The sequence below is a fragment of the Gambusia affinis genome, linkage group LG24, assembly GCF_019740435.1.
Source record: "Gambusia affinis linkage group LG24, SWU_Gaff_1.0, whole genome shotgun sequence".
Lineage (NCBI taxonomy): Eukaryota > Metazoa > Chordata > Actinopteri > Cyprinodontiformes > Poeciliidae > Gambusia > Gambusia affinis.
In genome coordinates this window covers 10,060,402-10,080,313 of record NC_057891.1, presented here as the reverse complement: position 1 = coordinate 10,080,313, position 19,912 = coordinate 10,060,402, and the positions used below count along the sequence as shown (strand labels likewise).

General features: G+C 41.3%; 3 protein-coding genes across 6 annotated transcripts; 2 read left to right on the top strand and 1 right to left on the bottom strand.

The window, feature by feature from the left end:
* Window positions 1-2,580: 2,580 nt before the first annotated feature.
* Window positions 2,581-8,136, top strand: ddx4 (DEAD (Asp-Glu-Ala-Asp) box polypeptide 4). Of its 4 annotated transcripts, none has more exons than XM_044110119.1 (22): window positions 2,581-2,710; window positions 3,672-3,704; window positions 3,824-3,872; window positions 4,003-4,044; window positions 4,120-4,170; window positions 4,758-4,823; window positions 4,970-5,014; window positions 5,095-5,121; window positions 5,197-5,250; window positions 5,321-5,356; window positions 5,428-5,463; window positions 5,540-5,581; window positions 5,661-5,803; window positions 5,868-6,020; window positions 6,130-6,284; window positions 6,367-6,496; window positions 6,563-6,729; window positions 6,807-6,952; window positions 7,164-7,263; window positions 7,335-7,605; window positions 7,672-7,773; window positions 7,854-8,136. In XM_044110119.1, exons 2-22 carry the CDS (start codon window positions 3,684-3,686, stop codon window positions 7,929-7,931), a joined length of 1,914 nt encoding a protein of 637 aa, XP_043966054.1. In that variant the 5' UTR covers window positions 2,581-2,710; window positions 3,672-3,683; the 3' UTR covers window positions 7,932-8,136. The 4 variants fall into 4 exon arrangements, with proteins under 4 accessions (XP_043966054.1, XP_043966052.1, XP_043966053.1 ...); XM_044110117.1 differs by having other exon boundaries at window positions 2,582-2,710; window positions 3,997-4,044; XM_044110118.1 differs by lacking the exon at window positions 2,581-2,710 and adding an exon at window positions 2,993-3,317 and having other exon boundaries at window positions 3,997-4,044.
* Window positions 8,137-10,238: 2,102 nt separating this feature from the next.
* Window positions 10,239-14,836, top strand: ccdc14 (coiled-coil domain containing 14). Its single transcript, XM_044109466.1, has 12 exons — window positions 10,239-10,370; window positions 10,469-10,512; window positions 10,582-10,657; window positions 10,823-10,895; window positions 11,330-11,431; window positions 11,825-11,929; window positions 12,400-12,762; window positions 12,864-12,942; window positions 13,027-13,091; window positions 13,279-13,422; window positions 13,719-13,821; window positions 14,297-14,836. The coding sequence occupies exons 1-12, from the start codon at window positions 10,347-10,349 to the stop codon at window positions 14,748-14,750; spliced, it is 1,632 nt and encodes a 543-aa protein (XP_043965401.1). The 5' UTR covers window positions 10,239-10,346; the 3' UTR covers window positions 14,751-14,836.
* An 82-nt stretch (window positions 14,837-14,918) lies between these two features.
* ankrd10a (ankyrin repeat domain 10a) lies at window positions 14,919-19,864 on the bottom strand. Its single transcript, XM_044109471.1, has 6 exons — window positions 19,614-19,864; window positions 17,688-17,840; window positions 17,527-17,618; window positions 17,010-17,221; window positions 16,854-16,913; window positions 14,919-16,743 (listed from the first exon to the last, which is right to left on the bottom strand). Exons 1-6 carry the CDS (start codon window positions 19,809-19,811, stop codon window positions 16,448-16,450), a joined length of 1,011 nt encoding a protein of 336 aa, XP_043965406.1. The 5' UTR covers window positions 19,812-19,864; the 3' UTR covers window positions 14,919-16,447.
* Between the last annotated feature and the right edge of the window lie 48 nt (window positions 19,865-19,912).

The following is a 19,912-nucleotide window of genomic DNA, read 5'->3' as shown; positions in this document are numbered from 1 at the left end:
ATAAAACGACACACATTTTTCTCACTGTCTGAGGATAAATCAGACCAAACTTTAATTAGAATAACCAAAATTCTCCCTTATTTTTTAAGCCAGGTAAAAGCCCATCGAGATATAGATCTCATTTTCAAGAGGAACCTGAGCAGAAATGCAACACACAACAACCTAGTTACACAAAAGTAAAACAAGTTAAAACATAAAACGTATTTCTAGCTACAGACAGTCACAATGATGAGAGAAAATATGTCAGGCGTATTTATTTAGCATTCAAAATGACAATTGCCAATCTCAACGTTGAGGCACATTAAAGTATTTTTGAATTTGAATTAGATAATGACGTCTTGGCTTGAGAAGCCTCTGATAGGTTAACTGAGACATTTGACACTGGAGGATGTATTTTAAGGACACATCTGGAGTACGCTACTTTCTGGTTTGGGGTGATGGGAAAATAGTGTCAATATCCACTGGAAAACCTGTCTGTACCCACATGGGCTGAAAAGTATCAATGTTGCCACTAACACACACAGGGACAGAGACCTTCATTTTTGGAGACATACCATGTGGTCTGATGAAAATATAATTAAAGTGTTTGGTCATAATGGTCATTGTGTCATTTGTAAAACTACATTGTGAAAATTTAGCAGCAATAATTTGGGTTATTTAGTCTGTCACAAGACAAAAAATGGGGGTTCATTTTTTAAAGTCACATAAATATAAATATTTGGTTTACTAACCAAATATTTAGCTTTAAGCTAAATATTTGCTCTAAGCTAAATATTTTCTAGCTAGCTAAATATTCAATTTTAAGTAAAATAGTTTAGTTCACAAGTTAGATATTTATTTAGTAAGATAGATATTTAGTTAGCATACTAGCTGTTTAGCTAGCAAGCTCAGTATTTCCCTCCAAGATAAATATTTAGCTAACATGCAATAAGAGAAAGTGGAATTTCAAAATAAAAGCTGGGTCTTGAGGCTGAATACTTAAAAAAAAATACACTGTCACTTTTTATATAAATTCATCTGTACTGACTTTAAAAAAGCTTATCCTTTGTTTTAAGCTGAAATGTTGGACAAGAAAAAAAGAAAAGAAACAATAAGTAAGTGAGGTTTAGATTTAGCTCTGAGCTCAATATTCTGCTTCTAACTAAATATGTTATTTGAAACAAATATTTATAAATAAACAAAATACAGTGGAATGACTGAGACATCTGTTAATTTTACTGCAACTTTACAACATCATGCTGTAGAGGTGTTTTCTGAGTAAAAAACATGGAAAAAATAGCATATCAGCATAATCAGCATATACCACAAAATGAGCTACAAAGTGATCTCAGTCCCAGAGAGCATTAGTGATAAATGTAATCACTAATGGAGTGTGTGAGTAGGGAGGCCTGAAAGCCTGTTCGACCAGTTCTGTTAGAAAATATGGGCTAAATTTATATGTTTGGGCAAGAACAAACTGTGCATCCATTAACACACAGTGCTTCACTTTTTCCACATTTTATGTTACAGCCTAATTCAAAACTATAAAAAAATTAGTCTCTTTACTCAAGATTCAACACACTAATAACCCATTATGACAATGTAGAAAATAAGATTGTTAGTGTTTTGGAAATTTATTAAAAACGGAAACTCAAGAACTTATGTTTACGTTTTCACAACCTTTGGCATGAAGTTCAAAATGGAGCTATTTCCATTGATCATCCTTGAGATATTTCTACAGCTTAAATGGAGTCCATCAGGGCTCAATTCAGTTGATTGGTCTTAATTTGGAGAAAAGCACACGCTTATCTATATAAGGTTCCACAGTTGACAGAACAGGTCAGAGGTCAAACACAAAGCATGGACTCAAAGGAGTTTTATCTAGACCTCTGAGACTCCATCATCTGGAGAAGGCTCTGGATATTTTTAATGGCATGTAATTAAGAGCAATCATTGGGTCATCATAATGTCAACATCTGCAAAGCCAGAGACATTAATCACAAGAGAGAAAAAATAAAGGGTTATGAGCTTGTGATGTTGTGTTTGTTGTGAAGAACGTTGATCAGGTGAGAATGTTGTAAATGTGGTATATAAATAAACTTTGACTTGACTTGATATAGCAAGATCCTTTTTTTACTGTGGGATCGCTAAGAGTAAACAAGCATTGCTTTCAAACTGTCAGATTTTCACAGATTGTTAGAAAATAACTATTGGTTATTTACGCATTTCCACGCTATGGCAATCACTGTTTTCAGTATAATGTTAGTGTTGACACTTCAATCCATTATATTTTATTTGTTGTGAATTTAATCGATCAATTATATGATGCTGGAACTTAACATGTTTAAATTAAAACGTTTGATCACATTCACAAAACCCCATCAGGATGTCCCAAGAAACATTCACATTCAAATGTTTGCAAAGCTACTTTAATTATTTTCACATTTATACTTTTCGATACTATCTTAGATGTAGAAACTCATAATATAATTTCCGCATTTGACTGTCTTTATTCAAGTGATTGAAATAAGCTAACATGATAAATGAAACGGAATAATTACGTAAACGAAGTTTGTTTAGTGTATTCTCAACATGCTCCTGTAAAGCGGGAAAGAAGCGGGCCTGGCAACCATTTGAGTCATCACCCATCTCGTGAGCTCTCCGTCACAAACGTGTTTGGAAAGCAGACGGAGACAGTCACAAGAATAGATTTCTACCTGAGAAGCTAAAGGTAATGTTAGCTAGTTTATTGATTTTACTGCTTTTTATTCCCACTTCCTATGAGAAAAGATTAGTTATTAAAACAATTAAATAAAATAACGTTGGAGTCTATTTAAACTTTTAGGTCAAAGTTGACAAATTTTATAAAGAGCTTTGTTGAAAGTGCAATGTTATTATCACGCCGATATAACTTGAAATCTTAATCGTTTCTATATTGTTATTTTTTATGAAAAATTACGTCAAATTTAATATGCTTAGCTAGAAATGGGCCATGCTTCATCGAGTTTGCATGTCTGGGAGCATGTGCAAGCTGTAACAAATATGGCGGCGGAGCACCGGCGCCAAGCTGCTTCCTTGATGTTTGGAGCAACATGGCGGTCGTGGCTTCGCATAAGGACGACACTGAGATGTCCTGCAGTTGTATTAGAGTCACATAATTAGCGGGAGACCGCATTTTAGACTTCATTTCTCAATTATTCACAACCAGCACGTCGTCGAAACATTAGCTTGGAAGCGGTTATCACGGTGTTTGCCGGGTTTTTGAGGCATTTACGTCGAAGTTAGCGTTCAAATGACAACGGGCTATTGAACCAGGGTTCTTAACACCGTCTGGGAAAGTATGGAATTCAATTTTATACCTTTTCAATTGTCCTTTCTTGTGAATTATACCGAAGAGTATTAGAAAAACTAATGAAAAAATATTTCCCTTGAGTTGGGCATTCCCGTAGTTTATTGTAAATTTTTTAAGGGATGCAAGAGAAAGTTCTAGTTGTAGACATATTTCTATATTGTGGTTTGCCTTCCCACATCTAGTATAAATAATTTAGAAGAATGATGGCACTTCTTCCTAAAAGGGTTAAAGATTTTTAAACCATGATCCTGTTAAGTTACTGGTAATGCATTAAAATCCTGAAGTAATTTCCATGGCGAAGGAAAAATTTAAATTAACATTTTTTTTCTTATTTTAAAAGATTTTCATAAATATGGACGAGTGGGAAGAAGAGGTGAGCTACTTATCTCCTAATTGACCAATAAGTTCGCTGCTAATTTTTAACTTTAAAGCTGTGGTGTTTTCCAACTGTCAACATGTGATTTAACTTTTTTTTTTTTTTTTTTTTTACAGGAAACTAAAGCAACTACATTTCCAGCAGCCAGCTATTCCTCTAATGATGGTATAGTTTCAAATGTCCCCTGCTGGTTTTTTATTAACTACATTCCATTGCATCATATTTAAATGGAGGATATGTAGCTAAGTTAAAAGAAACAACAACTAATCTTTAAATTGTTTTTTCTAAGCGGCAGGAAGAGACTCATGGAAAAGTGATCATGGTGAATTTGGACGAGGTAAGAAATTGCTGTAATTAACTCTCTGATCTTTCAGTTTAAAGTCACAGAGACCAAGTTGATGTTTTCCTCTAGGTCGAGGAGGCAAAGGGAGAGGCAGAGGAGGATTTTGGAACTCCAGCGCAGGTCCTCATTACTTCAGTTTAATGGTTTTCAACAGAAAGTGTGGTACAGTGATCCATCCATTTTCAATACTGATGATGTCCAGTGCAGGGGGATTCAGGGTGTTGTCTGTCTTTATAGTGCAGCATATTATTCTAAAAATTTTTAACTATTTTCTCCAGAAAAGAGAATCACGAGATCAAGACTATCTAGGACTTCTATGGCACAAGCAAACACATTCATCGCTATCTAATTTCCAACTTTAGTGCAAAAATTAGTTTTTCATGATAACCATCTTAAGAAATAAGAAATTGTCAGTAAATATAATTTATATGGGCCCACCTATGTATGACTAAACACCATTTATCACAAGTGAATGTTTTATTCTATTGTGATAAGTATTGGCAAATTTAGTGCAAAAATAAATTTTCTTTTAGGACTATGGTGGCCATTTAGATTTTTTTTCTCAGCCAACCAAGATATTGAAAACATCTGCTCCGAGCTAGGTTGTTGTATCCATTTTGCTGCATTTTTAAACAACCTGGGATCAGGGATCAGTCTGCATAGAAGTGATTGTTGAACACTCTAAGCCTTCAGGTTTGTTGTTGCAGACGGAGATACTAGGGATTCTAACGAAGACGGGGAAAGACATGGTTTCAGTGGGAGAGGCGGTAGAGGTGAGAGTTGAACCAGACTAGACCTTCATTTGTCCATAAAGATGCTGCTCCACAAGTATTTTAAGTATATTATTCTCCAGCTATTTACAAGAAAAGCCTTGGCTGACTTTGAGCTGCTCTGTTGACTCTACCTTTCCTATTATCAGGGCGTGGCCGAGGATTCAACAGGATGAACTCAGAGAGTTTCTCTGGTAATGTTTGTAAGTCTTTATTTTGATTTTGTTTCCTGGGATTTGATCAGCCTCTAAGACGTTTGGTCTCTGATTTGCAGAGGATGGTGATGGAGCTCATGAGAATGGTAGGAACGACTTGAAGGTTTTCCTTCTGCTGCTTTAAGAGCTCCTGATTGGCTGATTGTTGTTCTGATTGGCAGGGTTCAGAGGGCGAGGAAGAGGAGGTCGGGGAGGAAGAGGAGGATTCAGACAAGGTACCAGTGAATGCACAGCTTTCTGCACACACAGGGTTGCTGTTGACTAATCACTGCTTGTTTGTTTAAGATGCTGAACAGGGAGGAAGAGGAGGCTTCGGTGGAGGTTTGTCACCCAGACCTTCGTCTTGAGAGAAGTTTTCTGTCAGCAAGAGCTCACTGTGTCTGTCGTTGCAGGTTACCGTGGAAAAGACGAAGAGACCTTCAATCCAGGTTTGAGTTACAAACCTGAGCGAATGAACTGATGTGTGCGAGTGTGAATCTATAATGACTATTCTGTGTGCTGCAGGAGAAGACAAAGGTCCAGTCAAGGACGACCCTGATGGTGAAAGTAAGTGATCATCTGGGCTCTTAGATAATCACAGCATGTTCTGCCACCTAGAACATGGTGTCTCTGTTCTGACACGCAGAACCGAGAGTCACATACGTTCCTCCAACGCTCCCTGAAGATGAAGAGACCATCTTCTCCCACTATAAGAGTGGAATCAACTTTGACAAGTACGACGACATCTTGGTGGACATCAGTGGCACCAACCCCCCCAGGGCCATCATGGTGAGTACCTCAGCTGTGTGTCTGATGGAGGACTGCAGCGACACTGACTCCGTCTGTCCCTCAGACCTTTGACGAGGCGGCCATGTGTGAGTCCCTGAGTAAAAACATCAGTAAGTCTGGCTATGTGAAGCCGACCCCGGTGCAGAAGCATGGCATCCCCATCATCTCTGCAGGCAGAGACCTCATGGCCTGCGCCCAGACCGGCTCTGGGAAGACGGTGAGATCTTAAAGATAGAAATTCTGTTGGAGGATAAAAATGTTTTACTTTGGATACGATCCAAACAGTGTGTAAAATCTTAAACTAAGCATTCCTTCCTATCCTGTAGGCCGCTTTCCTGCTGCCCATCCTGCAGCAGCTCATGACGGACGGCGTGGCGGCCAGTCGCTTCAGTGAGACGCAAGAACCTGAAGCTGTCATAGTCGCTCCAACCAGAGAACTCATCAACCAGATCTACCTGGAGGCCAGGAAGTTTGCTTATGGGTAGGTGTGATGGTTAGAAACCTGCCAGCCTGGCTGGCTGGAGGACCAAGCAGGAGCTGAACTCTTCCTCCTGGTGTTTCAGGACGTGTGTCCGACCCGTTGTGGTCTATGGAGGAGTCAACACTGGACACCAAATCAGGGAAATCCTGAAAGGCTGTAATGTGGTGTGTGGAACTCCTGGACGTCTGCTGGACATGATTGGAAGAGGGAAGGTGAGGACAGGAACACTTCCTACTTCTCTGGGTAAGGCAGAGAGGAACTGAGTGGGTGTGTTCCAGGTGGGATTGGGTAAGGTGCGGTACCTGGTGCTGGACGAGGCCGACCGGATGTTGGACATGGGCTTTGAGCCAGACATGCGGCGCCTGGTTGGCTCCCCAGGGATGCCGTCCAAGGAAAATCGTCAGACTCTGATGTTTAGCGCCACCTACCCTGAAGACATCCAGAGGTAGGTCTGCTGAACACACAGTCTTCCTGCTTCCCCTTCATGACAACGCCTCATTCATGGTTCTGCTCCTTAAACAGGATGGCTGCCGACTTCCTAAAGCCGGATTATCTGTTCTTGGCTGTGGGCATTGTGGGCGGAGCCTGCAGTGATGTGGAACAGAAGTTTGTACAAGTCACTAAGTTCTCCAAAAGAGAGCAGCTGCTTGATATCCTCAAAACCACAGGTACACTGGTGGCTGGGAACTCGGTTTACTTTATATCTGTGCAGGACTTTAACTGTTGTGCAAATTAGACAAATCTTGGCCAGGTTGTACATTTACATAAGTTGGGGAAAAAGTAAACACGATCACTTACTGTTTCAACTGGTGGGGCAGATGAGATGCTGCTACACCAGTGAGAGACTGAGGGTTGATGACCTTTGACCTCTGTGCGCAGGAACGGAGCGTACCATGGTGTTTGTGGAGACCAAGAGACAAGCAGACTTCATCGCTGTGTTCTTGTGCCAGGAGAAAGTTCCAACCACCAGCATCCATGGGTACCTCACTCCTCCATTTCCTCCTGTTGTTGTTGTTGTCGTTGCCCACGGTAACGGTGTGTGTCTGGCAGTGACCGAGAGCAGAGGGAACGGGAGTTGGCTCTGACAGATTTCCGCTCTGGAAAATGTCCTGTTCTGGTGGCCACCTCTGTAGCTGCCCGCGGTCTGGACATTCCAGATGTTCAGCATGTGGTGAACTTTGACCTCCCAAAGGACATCGACGAATACGTCCATCGTATTGGGAGAACTGGGCGCTGTGGGAACGTTGGGAGAGCCGTGTCGTTCTTTGACCCAGAGGTTGACGGGGCGTTGGCCCGCTCCCTGGTCACAGTTCTGTCCAAGGTGAGACTCTGAGCTCTGATTGGTTCTCAGCTTGTTGTAACAGCCTGTGCTTTGCTCTTTTGACAGGCGCAGCAGGAAGTGCCGCCTTGGTTAGAGGAGTCTGCCTTCAGCAGCCATGGCGCCGGCTACAACCCCAGGAAAACATTTGGCTCCACGGATTCCAGAAAGGTAATCTACTTCCACTCTGACTCTGAGCAATGTCTGATTTTCTGCTCTTCTAACATGTTTGCTGTGTTGTGTGTCTGCAGACGGGCTCCTTCCAGGAGAACAGTGGGCCGAGCCAGGCTGCTGCCCAGGCTGCAGCTGATGACGAGGAATGGGAGTGACGCTTCTCCAGATCCCAGACTGTTGATTTGGTTCTTTGGTTCACTTGTTGTTTCAGTGTTTGTTAAATGAATCCTGGGGAACCTCAGCTTGTGAATGTTGAATGTAGAACCCCGGGCTTGCATGCAGCTTTTTTTTTACTTGGTGATATTGTGAAGTTTTGATTTCAATTTTCGATAAATTAAAACTGTCAGTCTGCTGATCAGATTTAGTGTTTTTATTTCTTTTGAACATTGACACTCCTGAAACGAGCAATAAATGGTGAGCAGCCTGAATTTTTCCTGTTATTACTGAAAGTCAAACAAATGAGGCAAGTTAGAGGTAAAAGCTCTGCTTTCCAGTTGCAATACAACTGCTCTGCCCATCAGTTTTCCCATCAATCTATGTTCAAAGCAACAGTTCAGTAATATAGTCAGTGTAGAGATTAAAACTGATGTGATCAGCAGAGCTCCAGGTGATGCAGGGACAAACGAGTAGTAAGAGTGGAGCTCATCCTCCTGGTCAGCAGCATGGAATGTAAACAACTCCCTGAAGTATGCATGCTTAAATGAACGCCAATAAAATTACTTTAAAGGAAAAACTGTTTGAAACAAACATTTCATTGCAAAATACTAAACTGTAACAAAAATATGAATGACTTGTTAGCCCATTTATTCTTTTTTCTGGGTTCCTTAAAAGTGTAGAACTTTCCAGGGTTAGATAACTTTGGAATGTTTCCAGACTATATTCCATCATCTAATGTGTCAATTCTATAAGACTTGATACCAAAAGGTGACTGAATTCAACTCATAAAAGTTTGTTTAAAGAGCCAATGTTGATGGATGCCTCGCAGCAGTCTGTATTTCAGCGATCTGAAGAAGCATCTGACTGAAGAAACGTTAAAACAGTTATGAAGAGGATGCTGAGGGTTCTCTAATCTTCATAATCTGAAGACTTCACAGTGGTCCCCAAAACTGTGGATGTGCACTGAGGTATTTGTAGATTCCTTATCTTAAGACCTCAATTAAGAAATTAGTTTTTCTTTTATTTACAATTGAAGTCTTGAAAACTATGGAGTATCAGGACCATTGTAGACAGAAATGAATTTGGCAAATTTTCACCAAAAAGCTATAATTTTGAGAATACATTTCTATACACCCTTGTCCCTAATGGGCCCGAGAGGGTTGCTAGTGCCTATCTCCAGCTGCGTTCCGGGCGAGAGGCGGGGTTCACCCTGGACAGGTCGCCAGTCTGTTGCAGGGCAACACAAAGACATACAAGACAAACAAACATGCACACACACACACACCTAGGGAGAATTTAGAGAGACCAATTAACCTGACAGTCATGTTTTTGGACCGTGGGAGGAAGCCGGAGAGAAACCACGCATGCACAGGGAAAACATGGAAACTCCATGCAGAAAGACCCCGGGCCGGGAATTGAACCCAGGACCCTCTTGCTGCAAGGCAACAGCTCAACCAACAGCCCAATTTTGAGAATCAGTTTTAAAAGTAAAAAAAAAAAAAAAACAGGAACATTTCTGAGTTTCAAAAGTAAAAAAATGTTCGAGTTTTCAAGTTTCTGCGCTCGGTTTGAGAGTTTTAAATATCTGTTTTCCGCTAGAAGTTTGTGCTATAGGCAAATTTAGAGACAGAGGGCAGCTGGGGTCGGGCGCAGAGTGTCCTTTTAACGTTTGGCTACTTAGTGTTTTCAAACGTAGTTGTGAAGCCATCTCGTTTCTATTCCCTCTCTTCTCGGACATCTTTTGCTATTTTATTTGAGTAAAATGTTTTAGTTGAGTTAAATGTTTCCAACAGTCCACCTTGTGAATTTTCCGAGGTTTTTGCTAGAAAACATTGAGATTAATCTCGAAATTTCAGCTGTTTTTCCATCTATAATGGCCCTTATTTGCTGTTCTATTAAACAATTGCTTGGTCTCCAGATTATTTCAGTGTCATCGTGTTTGCATTGTATCTCCTAAACAGACCCACCCTGTCGACCTGGGATGAATAATACAAAAATCCCTTCAAGCTCTTTAATGAGCACTGCATGTTTACGGGAGGCCGCTGGTTGTGGGCGGAGTCACTAACAATGATGCGTTCGCGGCATCTAAGAAGCATTCTTTGTTATAAGTGCGGCATTCTATGTATTATATATATATAGACATTTTTCGACTTGAATGTCCAATTGGGTTTTAAAATTAGAGTTGAAGAACCGCCGACTTTCCGAGTCGGAATTACATCTTAAATTTTTTTTTTCCGATTTAGAATACTAGATTTCCGAGTAAAGTTCAACGCAACATAATGCCATTGGTCAGTTAGATGTCGTGCTTCCAGCGGAAGTGATTTGTTTGAAAGTTCTTTCCCATCTGGTTAGCTTAGAGACATGTCCACGTCTTGGTCCATCTGCTGCCTTTAGAGACTGACTGTGGGGAAACCATGAGTGGAAAAGCGCGAGACAAAGTATGGGTTTAATCACTATATTAGCTGTTAGTCTGAAACATGGGATAAAGACGGGCTTATATCTGACCTGGGTGTGTTTTTCTTTTTATAACCGCCAGGTTGTGACATCGGGAAGACTGACAGGAAAAGTTACAGTGAGCAGGTGAGTTTGAACATTCAGAATAGATTTTAAAGGAATATTTTTTATGCTGTCTTTGTTTTGTGTGATCAGAGCGCCTCCTGATAGAGGACCTCCACTCCAACCTCAGCCTAACTACTCTCTCTACTCTACAGACTCAGAGGACCAGGTAAGAATCATTCAGGGATTTTAGTCTCCAGGCCCATAACAATGACAGTAAGACCAATATATACTCAGCACTGCCCAGATTTCACCATGAATCCCTGACCAGGATGAAAATCATTTATTTGGAATAGCCTCTTGATTGGTTATTAAGTCTTCGTTCTGCCCTCAGGTCACCACTCTACACAGGGGCCTGGACAAGTGCGCTGCCTTGCTCAGTGGCATTCTTATGGCAGATGAAGCAGGTCAGATGGCTTTCCTTCATACCTGGACTCAGAACTGTGACATTTATCCTAGGTTTGTGTCCGTTTGAGTTGAAGAACTGCATGGCCTCAGATCTGTGGCGTTTCCTGTCGCGTACCAACGTGGACTGAAAGGCTGCTCAGACAGGAAGACTGGCTCACTTTTCTTTGCAGAATTGTATTAATTTAGACTCGCAAAGCTGCTTTTTTTCGCCATTGTCCTGCATCTGAAGCCATGTTTATGGACAATGATGATGCTTTCATCAAAGGTTAACAGAAGAAGACAAAGATTTTAACATCAGTCCCTTTTTCTTTTTTTTTATAACATTCCGTCTGTTAATTAGATTTCTAACATCTAACGTGTCAGCTTTCCGTTGAAGGATTTTCCTGCAGAATAATCTAAGAAATATATCCAAATTTTGTGTTGTGTGTTCAAGCATCAACAGGTCTTCAGAGAACCCCGAAGAAAGTAACGAGCAAACCAAGATCCTCCAGTTTCCAAGGAAAAAAGTCTGGAAAGAAATTCCCAGCGAAGACAGGTACTTGGTGTGTTTAGAATCCCGTTTCTGATTTTAACCCAGTTTGAATGAAACGGTGCGCTCCAACATAACACATGCATGGTTGTTTTATGTTGAGGTTTTAGGGGATAAACCAACAGAGTAGAAACAGAAATTCCAACATTTTGTTACGTAGGAAAAATCTGAAAAGTGTGCCATGCTTCTGTAGTTAGACCCAGTGAGTCAAAACCCTGGAGAAACAGCTTTTATTAAAGCTGCAAGTCTCTACCATCTTCTGCAGGTTCTTTTCCCTGTGCTTAGCTGTTGTGTCTCTGTCTCTGTCTCCCTCTCTGTCTCTCTCTCTCTTTGTGTTTTTGTGTGTGTGTGTGTGTGTGTGTGTGTGTGTGTGTGTGTGTGTGTGTGTGTGTGTGGAAGCCACTCCAACTCTGTTAAGAATTGTAAAGGGTGGCACAGTCAAATCAAGAGGATCCACCTCCCAGGGGAAGGCGAGCGAGAAGAAACCGGCAATAAAATCAGCTGGTGAGTATTGAAGTCTTTACAGGTTCAGCGTAGCTCATTGAATCCAAGTTGGCTGCAGAATTGTCGGGGTTTAAACATCATCCACAAGTATATTTATTCCAGTATTTCAGTGTAAAAAAATTACCCTCCATCTAATTTGTAGAATTACATAGAGGGATATATTTCAAACATTCTGATTTAAGGAAGGAATTAAATTTTAATAGCAGGACTGGGTTTCTGAATCGTCCATTTTTTTCCCTGATCAAATAAAATTAATGTAAATATTAATGTTTTATGGTTTTTGGCCAAAAACATAAAACAAAAAGTATATTTATGAAGTTGAGATAAATATCTGTTTAACACTGTGATTTTGTTTTGATATAAATTCCTAAAATCAAATTAATTAAAAAAATTATTATTATTTATTAAACTACGCCTGCACACCTCTATTTCCTAACACCCCAATGTTTGTTTTGCCTTTCCACCCTCAGATTCTCAGAGTTCAGAACGGCGCCAACCAGCAGCCGCCATTAGCTTCACCCCTCCGGCTCCACACTCTGGAGTGAAGCTTCATCCTCCTAAGAAACCAACCCTGTCTGTTCCATCTCTGTCTGCGGGTTGGCAGACATCTGCACACCAGTCCACCGCCGTCCCTCCTCCACTGCGGTCCAGCGCAGTGCTGAGGGATCAGGACCATTCCCACTCTGGGTCTGCAGTGTGTGATGGGAAGGAGGAGTGTGTTCCTGTGGGAGATGCTGATGGTGCAGCCGGCTGCATCCTGAGGGAGAGCTGCTGCAGGGAGGAGATGCTCCGCTCTCTGCTGGAAGAAGTCCGGGCTCTGATCGCTGGACAAGGTGCTCAAATGAAACCTCTTAATGCTCCTTTAGCTTCATGTCTTCAGCTCCTGATATATTTATATATGTGTGTGTGTGTGTGTGTGTGTGTGTGTGTGTAGGCAGTGTAGCAGAACGGCTGCTTGGCCGTTTGGAGCAGACCGTCTGTGTCTCAGACAATCAGAATCCTGAGTTCTGCAGGTATGTCGTTGTTTCCCTTCATGCTCTACTCACCCATGGCTTCAGACACATCTCTGCCCTGAAATGTGCGGATGTGTGTTTCAGTGTGAAGAATCTGCATGAGAAGGTGGAGGAACCAGAAAAATGCCAAATACTACTTTGTTCAGAAGGTCAAGTTTTGCTAATTGTTCTTTGCTAAACAGCAGCAGATGTTTTTGAAAGATGAAATTATTAGGAGTTGAATTGCATATTTACTCAACCTCTGTGTCTGATGTTAGCGTTTGACAAGTTGATTCATGACACCATTTGACTCAACCTAAAGGAAGTTGTCATTGCAGCATCCTGTTCTCCCCACAGAACCAAACCTCCAACGGGAAGTCATCTCTGCCCAGTCCAGCCTTCAGCAACTCCAGGATGACCTCACAGAACTACGGAAAGCTCTGCAGGACACACGGAGCCAGCTGAGGGACACTGAGGCAGAGAAGGCCCTCATAAAGACAGGTTCAGACACACTGAGATTGTATCCATAGCAACTCACTGCAGTGGTAGGAAGAGTGTGAAGAGTGTTGAAAGGTAGTGAGACAGTGGTGAGGTGTGAGATAAGAGTGAGAGCTGGGAAAAAAAAACTTTTCTACTGTTAAATATAAAATATAGAACAATTTTTTTTTATTGCGTCGCAAAATAGGTATTTAGTTTAAATCTGGTGGTTTAAAATGTTTTTACTACTTTCTGAAATGTTTTTACTTTTGGTAAAGCCAAAAGCTTCTTTTGGTAAAGCAACATGTGTGTGTCTGCAGAGTTGGAGGCAGCTAGAAACCGGCTGCTGGAGAGCGAGCGAGAGAAGATTGAGCTAGCATCAGTCGCTCAGCTAAGACTGAAGGAAATAAAACATCTTAAGAGGTAGGTCTGGGTGTAGTTCTTAAAGAGTCCACCTGGGGGAGTTTTGCTTTACCAAATATACTTCAATCTGTAATGATATTTCCTTTAAAATCTGTTTCTCTTAGTTACTCTGGTCGCACTCTGCGGTGGTAAGCATTTTTAAAGAGATTGATTAAAGGCTACTGGATAACAGATCAGACCAGGGCCAAGAAAAAAATAGATTTTTACAATATATTTATATATTTAGAGTTCAATCTCATAAATATAAATAAGAAATCAATCTAAAAGTCAAATTCCATATTTAATGAAATAAAATTTTCAGATCTGTCTAGATTTTCAGATCTTGACCCTTCAGTTAAAATTACCTTATGTTGAAGTTGGATATACATAATAGAACTGACTGGCTGTGTCCTCAAGAGCAGAGATAAGAAAGATGTTGTTTGGAATTGGAGCGCTGCTGCTAACATCTGATCTTCCTGCTTCCTGTCTGTTTCAGGCTCCTTCAGAGTCACTATTCATCAAAACCTATGGATGTCCAGAACTCATTGTCTGTCATCAAGCAGTATTTTGGCCAACAAAATCAAGTAGTGGCATCCACTGACCGCATCAAGGAGTACCTGATCTCCCTTAACCATGGGGAGCCCACACACACAGAGAGTCTGCGTGTTGCTGCAGAACGAGAAGAAAACTCGAAAGGTGATGGATCACATCAAAGAGAGCAATGTGTTGAGACATTACCTCATCATCAAGATCATCATCATCACCCCAACCTATCCGTCTCTGAGGACGTCCCGTTGAGTGAGGTGGAGTCTGTGTGGTCCAACTGGAGCATGAAGTCGGAGTCGACCTTTAACACCAGAGATGAGGCGGCGTTCAGAGATGGCCTGGCAGCTCTGGACGCCAGCATAGCCAATCTGCAGAAAACCATTCAGCTGGATCTGAGGAAGTGACCCGTCGGCCTCCAGGTCTCTACAGCTCAGTGTTTGACCTTTTTAATATATGTATGGATTCAAATAAAGTATCTTGTCTCATTTTTTATTCGGAAAACTTCTGATCTCAGCTTTTCATTAAGGAAAGAGCAGATTTATTAATCACAACAAAAACTCAGAATATGTTGCTATGTGTAAAACCGGTTTTATTAGGAAAGAGCAGGACAAAATAGAAAACTAGCTCTGAAAAGCAATGTTGCTGGTTTAAGGCAGTTGTAGCAACACAGCTGACATGGCTTGTCCTTTTAGCACAAGGTTCCCCTTCCGTAAAACATAAGTTTGGATTAAGTCCCTGGAGACAGAATCACAGCATGGTACAAAACGTTCCCTTTGGTACATTGAGGCCTTCAGATTAGCTTCAGTGCAGCAGATCCTCTTGGTGATGGACAGAGAGGGCTCATCTGGCCAGCCCTCATAGTGCAAAGCAGCGACGGTGTAAACGTGAATACACCACACGAGGTGGCTGGTAGGAACCGTCAGTTTTACAGGAGCTACTGCAACCAACCTGGCAAGTTGCTCATGTCAATGTTCCATGCTTTCCAAGAGCTGCCAGCTCTTCAGATTATTTTCCAAGCACCTTAAATGTGTCTAAAAAAACCAACTAAATACAGAACCAAAGAAAAGTGACAAAGTTCCAATAAAGTGATAAATCACAAAGGAAAGAAGGGTAGGAACAAAAAAAAAAGTAATGAGAGAAGATGTAAGGAAGTTAGGGTGATAGAACTGAAGGACATCAGGAGAAAACCGAAGGAAAGAAGGCACAAATTATGGACACAAGTACAGAGAGAAAAAATGAATAATAATGTAAAAAGTAAAGTAGGACACAGGGAAGAAAAGAGAAAATGTTTAGACAGTATGATGGAAAAAAAGATATTTTTACATACTCATTTTCCTTCTCCATACTTGAATATCTGAAAAATACTGATCTTCCAATGCCATAGTTTTCCAGGCCCAAGAAAAGTGTCTACCTGAGTGAAGTTGGTCCCCCACCTCTTTCAAATCAAGCAAAATTGGCATCAAATCTTTGTGCTGTTTATATTTTGAATATATGGATGAAAGTTTAAGAGGTCAAAAGTTTAACCGGCCCCCTCCACATTACCCAAATAAACATTTGTGGAGAAAAATTTTAACAGCACAGTCTGACTTCAAATGAGTTTGATATAAATATTGGAGGGGCTCGTTGACCTTGTCTGACCTCTGGAAACATTAAAATGATCGCAGCAAAGCAAAAAATTTGTTTTGAAGAAGGTTCAACTTGACTCAGATGGAATGTCTCAGATCGTGGCGCGGTCACAGTGTGTCCGTTCTGTGCAGTACAGTTGGCAAAGTGGCTTTAAATGTGAAAATCAAGTTTGTTCTGGCACCATTCTCCTGACTGAACCCGTAGTATGGGGACATTCTTTGGAGTGTTTTACATCTCTCCACAGACTTATTTTCCAAATTCTTCATTAAAAGTAGACCAAACTGAATCTTAGGACCATTCTCAAGTCTGAAACATTGAGGAAAACAGACAAGAACAATTAAGACTTCCGGACAGTGAAGAAGTTTCAGTTCCTGACTCGTGTGTTTGACCTCCTGAACTCTACAGTATTCAGCACCATAGTTCCTGAAGTCTTGCTTCTGTGACTCTGAGTCTAACGGTGTCTCGACAGCTTCATTTATGAGCCGTGGTAGAGATGGACGGAGCTGGTCAGAGGCTGCCTGCAGCCGCTGTCACTCAGGTCTTCGGCCGTGTCTCCAAAGCCGTGGTAGTGTCCGTAGAGCAGTGAGTCCCCGCAGTCGGCGCCTGTTAGCCGCCAATGTTCAGGGCGGTTGGAGCCAGAGCTGCCTGTCAGGTGCAGTGAGCCGCACATTTCAGCTGGACTGGGCAGAGAGTGGCGTCGTTCTTCTGGTTGTGTGTTCTCAGAGGGAGGGGTGGGCTGATGTGTGCCGATGAACGCTTTGGTGTTTGCATCTGGGTGTGGAGAAAATGCAGCAAAAGCAAATCTGTAAGAGTTTAGGTTTAATGTTTGAAAAGAAATCTCTCATCGTTGGCTGGTGGATCTAAACTGGTTCTATTCTCACCTGAGCTCAGCTCCATGCTCATGGTCTCCACCTCGTCACCAACACTGCTCTGCACCAACACTGCAACAGTTCCAAAACACACTTCTGTACTGCATGGTTGTTATATTCATGTTGGGTTTTTTTCATTTAGCTCCAATAATTGGTCACATTTCTTACCCTCCGCTCTCCGGGCCTTCTTCATGTGATGGTTCTCCTTTTGGGTCAGCTGCCTCTTCCTGCAGTGCTGTCCCTGCCCACAGGGGGCGCAGTCTCGGAGCACACCGAGCTGGACCAGCTGTGTCTGGGCGTTGGAGATGATGCAGAAGCAGTCATGAAATCCGTGAGCTTGGGCAAGGTCAGCTGCTGTCTGTCCGCTGGCATTCCTTAAGCTGAACAGGAAGGAGAGCTCAGGAATTAAAGGTAGAATTTTTCCAGCCTCGGTTTCCAAGACTTCTTAATCCTTTTCTTTCTTTTAAAATGAGAATCATCGCATAAGCATTTTCATGAAACCTAATCCGTTATTCCAACCGCACACCTCACCACTGTCTTCCTGCCCTTGTCCCCCTTGTTGCTTACATATAAACATTTACAAATATGCCCCGGTCTTCAGTTTACACTACTTTGGTCTTCAGATCTGGAACTACCCACCTGCTAACCCAAGAACTTCCAGAAACTGTTGACCCCGATTACTCACTGTGGTTCTGCTCCGGCTATCAACAGGACCTGAACACACTCCAAGCTTCCAGAGCGAGCCGCCTTGTGAATGGGAGCCTCACCAACACAGTCCTGAAAACAGAGGATGTGGATCAAACATCTGCTGGTCACAGAACAGCCGAACGGGTTCCACAGACGCACCTGTCTGTTGATGTCAGCTCCGGCCTGAGTGAGCCACACCACACAGTGAGGGTGCCCTCCGAACGCGGCGGTGTGAGTCGGCGTCTGGTTGAAGCGGCTCGTCACTGTGTTCACCTCACACCCCATCTGCACCAGGTGCACCACGCACTCCAGCTGGTTGAACACAACATCAGACAGTGACATGTAGGAATCTTAAAAAGCTGCATTCTGGACGGCACCTCATGGTTTAAGGTTGAGTCTTAATGTGGGACGCCAGCTGTTGTTGTGTTCAACCTCTTTATCTTGTCAAGGAAACATTTACAGTGTAAATACACAACAACCCAGAGGTTAGGGTTTGACATTTCTCATGCCAATATTCCAGACTTTTCCGGACTCCACCTTCCAGTATTTTTTTTTTAAAAGTATTTGCCATTTAAAATAAACTAGAATATCAATGCTCCCTAACGACTTATGTGTTCCTACAGCGGGAAGAGACTTGAACAAGGACGGACAGTAGGTAAAACACAAGGATATAAAGGACGTTAGGAAGAAATAAAGGACACAAAGAAGGAAAAAAATTAGGGAAGTCAGAGAGAAAAGGATACAAGGTGATTTTATCCAGATGCACACACAGCGTTTACTCTGAGAATGACTGCTGCAAAGACCTTCATCATTACATTGAGCTAAAATGAGCTTTTATTCCATAGTCCCTGAGATGGTCACAGCTATGAAGCTGTTATGAAACTTTAGGTCAAGCAATTCTCTTTAAAGTGAATGGTTGTTCTAATGTTTAAACAAGGCATTAAAACCTCAGGACATTCTTGGCTCTGATCCTGCATAGGATAAATTCAGTTCAGTGTAGCATGTCCACTTACATGCCTGTTTTGAAAATTTCTTTTCAAGTTAAACTCCATGTTTTAGATTTATTTCTTTACTCTATTAATCATTTTAAAATGTTAGTGTGAACAGGTTAGTTATGAATTCTATTAAATCACTACATCTTATACTGTGCGATATGGGTAAATATAGAATTGTACCTTGATAAATTGATTAGAAAACAACATACATTTTGTGTTTGCACTAATTTTTGGTGCATTTAATTAAGTAAGGGGAGAGGAAGATCACGATGAAGGAAAGACAAAGAATTCTACATCTAGAAAACTGAATAGGGAATAAGTCTGGAAATAGTTAAAATTGAGAAAGCATTAAAAACGAGTTTTTATTATGTTATTTTGTAAAAATAAACAAAATAAAAATCCTTGTAATTAAACTTCTCTTACTTACAGAATTTGTTACAAACCCCAGTTTTTCCGGTACTTTTTTTTTTTACTTTAAATCCTCACATGTCACTGTTTTTTGTATGTTTTTGACCATGTTCGTAGCGTTATATCTTCTGCTGTTAAGAGCAGGTATAGCAATTTATTAAAACTACAGTGTGTTGTTAGGAAGAAGCATGTAAGATATATTATTTAGGAAGAATAGTAAAAAGGTCGTCATGTTTGTGTTTTTATTAATGTTTTTTTCTTTTGCCCAAAAGAAAGTTTAGAAATAGACATTTTCAAAAATGCAAAGAGAACTCAATGGATTATGTCTAATGTCTTAAATGGAATTATTAAATAAAAGTCTTATTTATCTAGTTGTACTTGTAAACAAAAACAGCATTTCCGGTTTTTGTCTTCGCGCCAAAGCAGTGATTGGCTCAGCGGGGACCATTGAGAGCGCAGCGCCGATTAGGCTTTTGTTTTTTCTTTCACATAACAAAACTTTATTGAGAAGCAACCAACACAGCAGACGCTCAATTAAACAAACACGTTTAAGTCTATACGGACGGCTTATGCTGCTGTTCCAGCCGAGGTTAAAACTCACAAATTAAACTGAATAATAAGAGGTATTCTTTTTATTTTCTCTAATGTAGAAAAAAATAACTTCGGCAAATCAAAACCCTACCTGTCCATAGTGAGCAGCCCAGTGAATGGGAGTCCATCCATAGCAGGAGTCCTCAGCGGTCAGATGAGCCTGGTTTGACAGCTGCTCCAACAATGACATCAAAGCCATAAGATCTCCATCCCGGCACGCGCGGTGGATGGGAAACTGATTAAAAAAGCCCTCATCACGAAACAACTCGGCTCCCACTCCCACCGACATAAGATAATTGTTCACTCCGCGTGGATTACAGCGTTTCTCTGGATCACTTCTGGTCTCAGCGGAGAGTTTGAAACACAAAAGAAAAAGGGGATAATGCTGCT

What these genes read in the sequence shown, in the direction of transcription:
- ddx4 (XM_044110117.1), top strand. Translation starts at nt 3,684, where the DNA reads ATGGACGAGTGGGAAGAAGAG. An exon ending in TGGACGAGTGGGAAGAAGAG is followed by an intron (nt 3,705 to 3,823) that starts GTGAGCTACTTA and finishes TTTTTTTTACAG; the next exon opens with GAAACTAAAGCAACTACATT. An exon ending in AGACCGGCTCTGGGAAGACG is followed by an intron (nt 6,021 to 6,129) that starts GTGAGATCTTAA and finishes CCTATCCTGTAG; the next exon opens with GCCGCTTTCCTGCTGCCCAT.
- ccdc14 (XM_044109466.1), top strand. Translation starts at nt 10,347, where the DNA reads ATGAGTGGAAAAGCGCGAGACAAA. An exon ending in AATACTACTTTGTTCAGAAG is followed by an intron (nt 13,092 to 13,278) that starts GTCAAGTTTTGC and finishes TTCTCCCCACAG; the next exon opens with AACCAAACCTCCAACGGGAA. An exon ending in GAAGGCCCTCATAAAGACAG is followed by an intron (nt 13,423 to 13,718) that starts GTTCAGACACAC and finishes GTGTGTCTGCAG; the next exon opens with AGTTGGAGGCAGCTAGAAAC.
- ankrd10a (XM_044109471.1), bottom strand. Translation starts at nt 19,811, where the DNA reads ATGTCGGTGGGAGTGGGAGCCGAGTTGTTTCGTGATGAGGGCTTTTTT. An exon ending in GGGCTGCTCACTATGGACAG is followed by an intron (nt 17,841 to 19,613) that starts GTAGGGTTTTGA and finishes GTGTTCAACCAG; the next exon opens with CTGGAGTGCGTGGTGCACCT. An exon ending in GAGCTGACATCAACAGACAG is followed by an intron (nt 17,619 to 17,687) that starts GTGCGTCTGTGG and finishes CTCTGTTTTCAG; the next exon opens with GACTGTGTTGGTGAGGCTCC.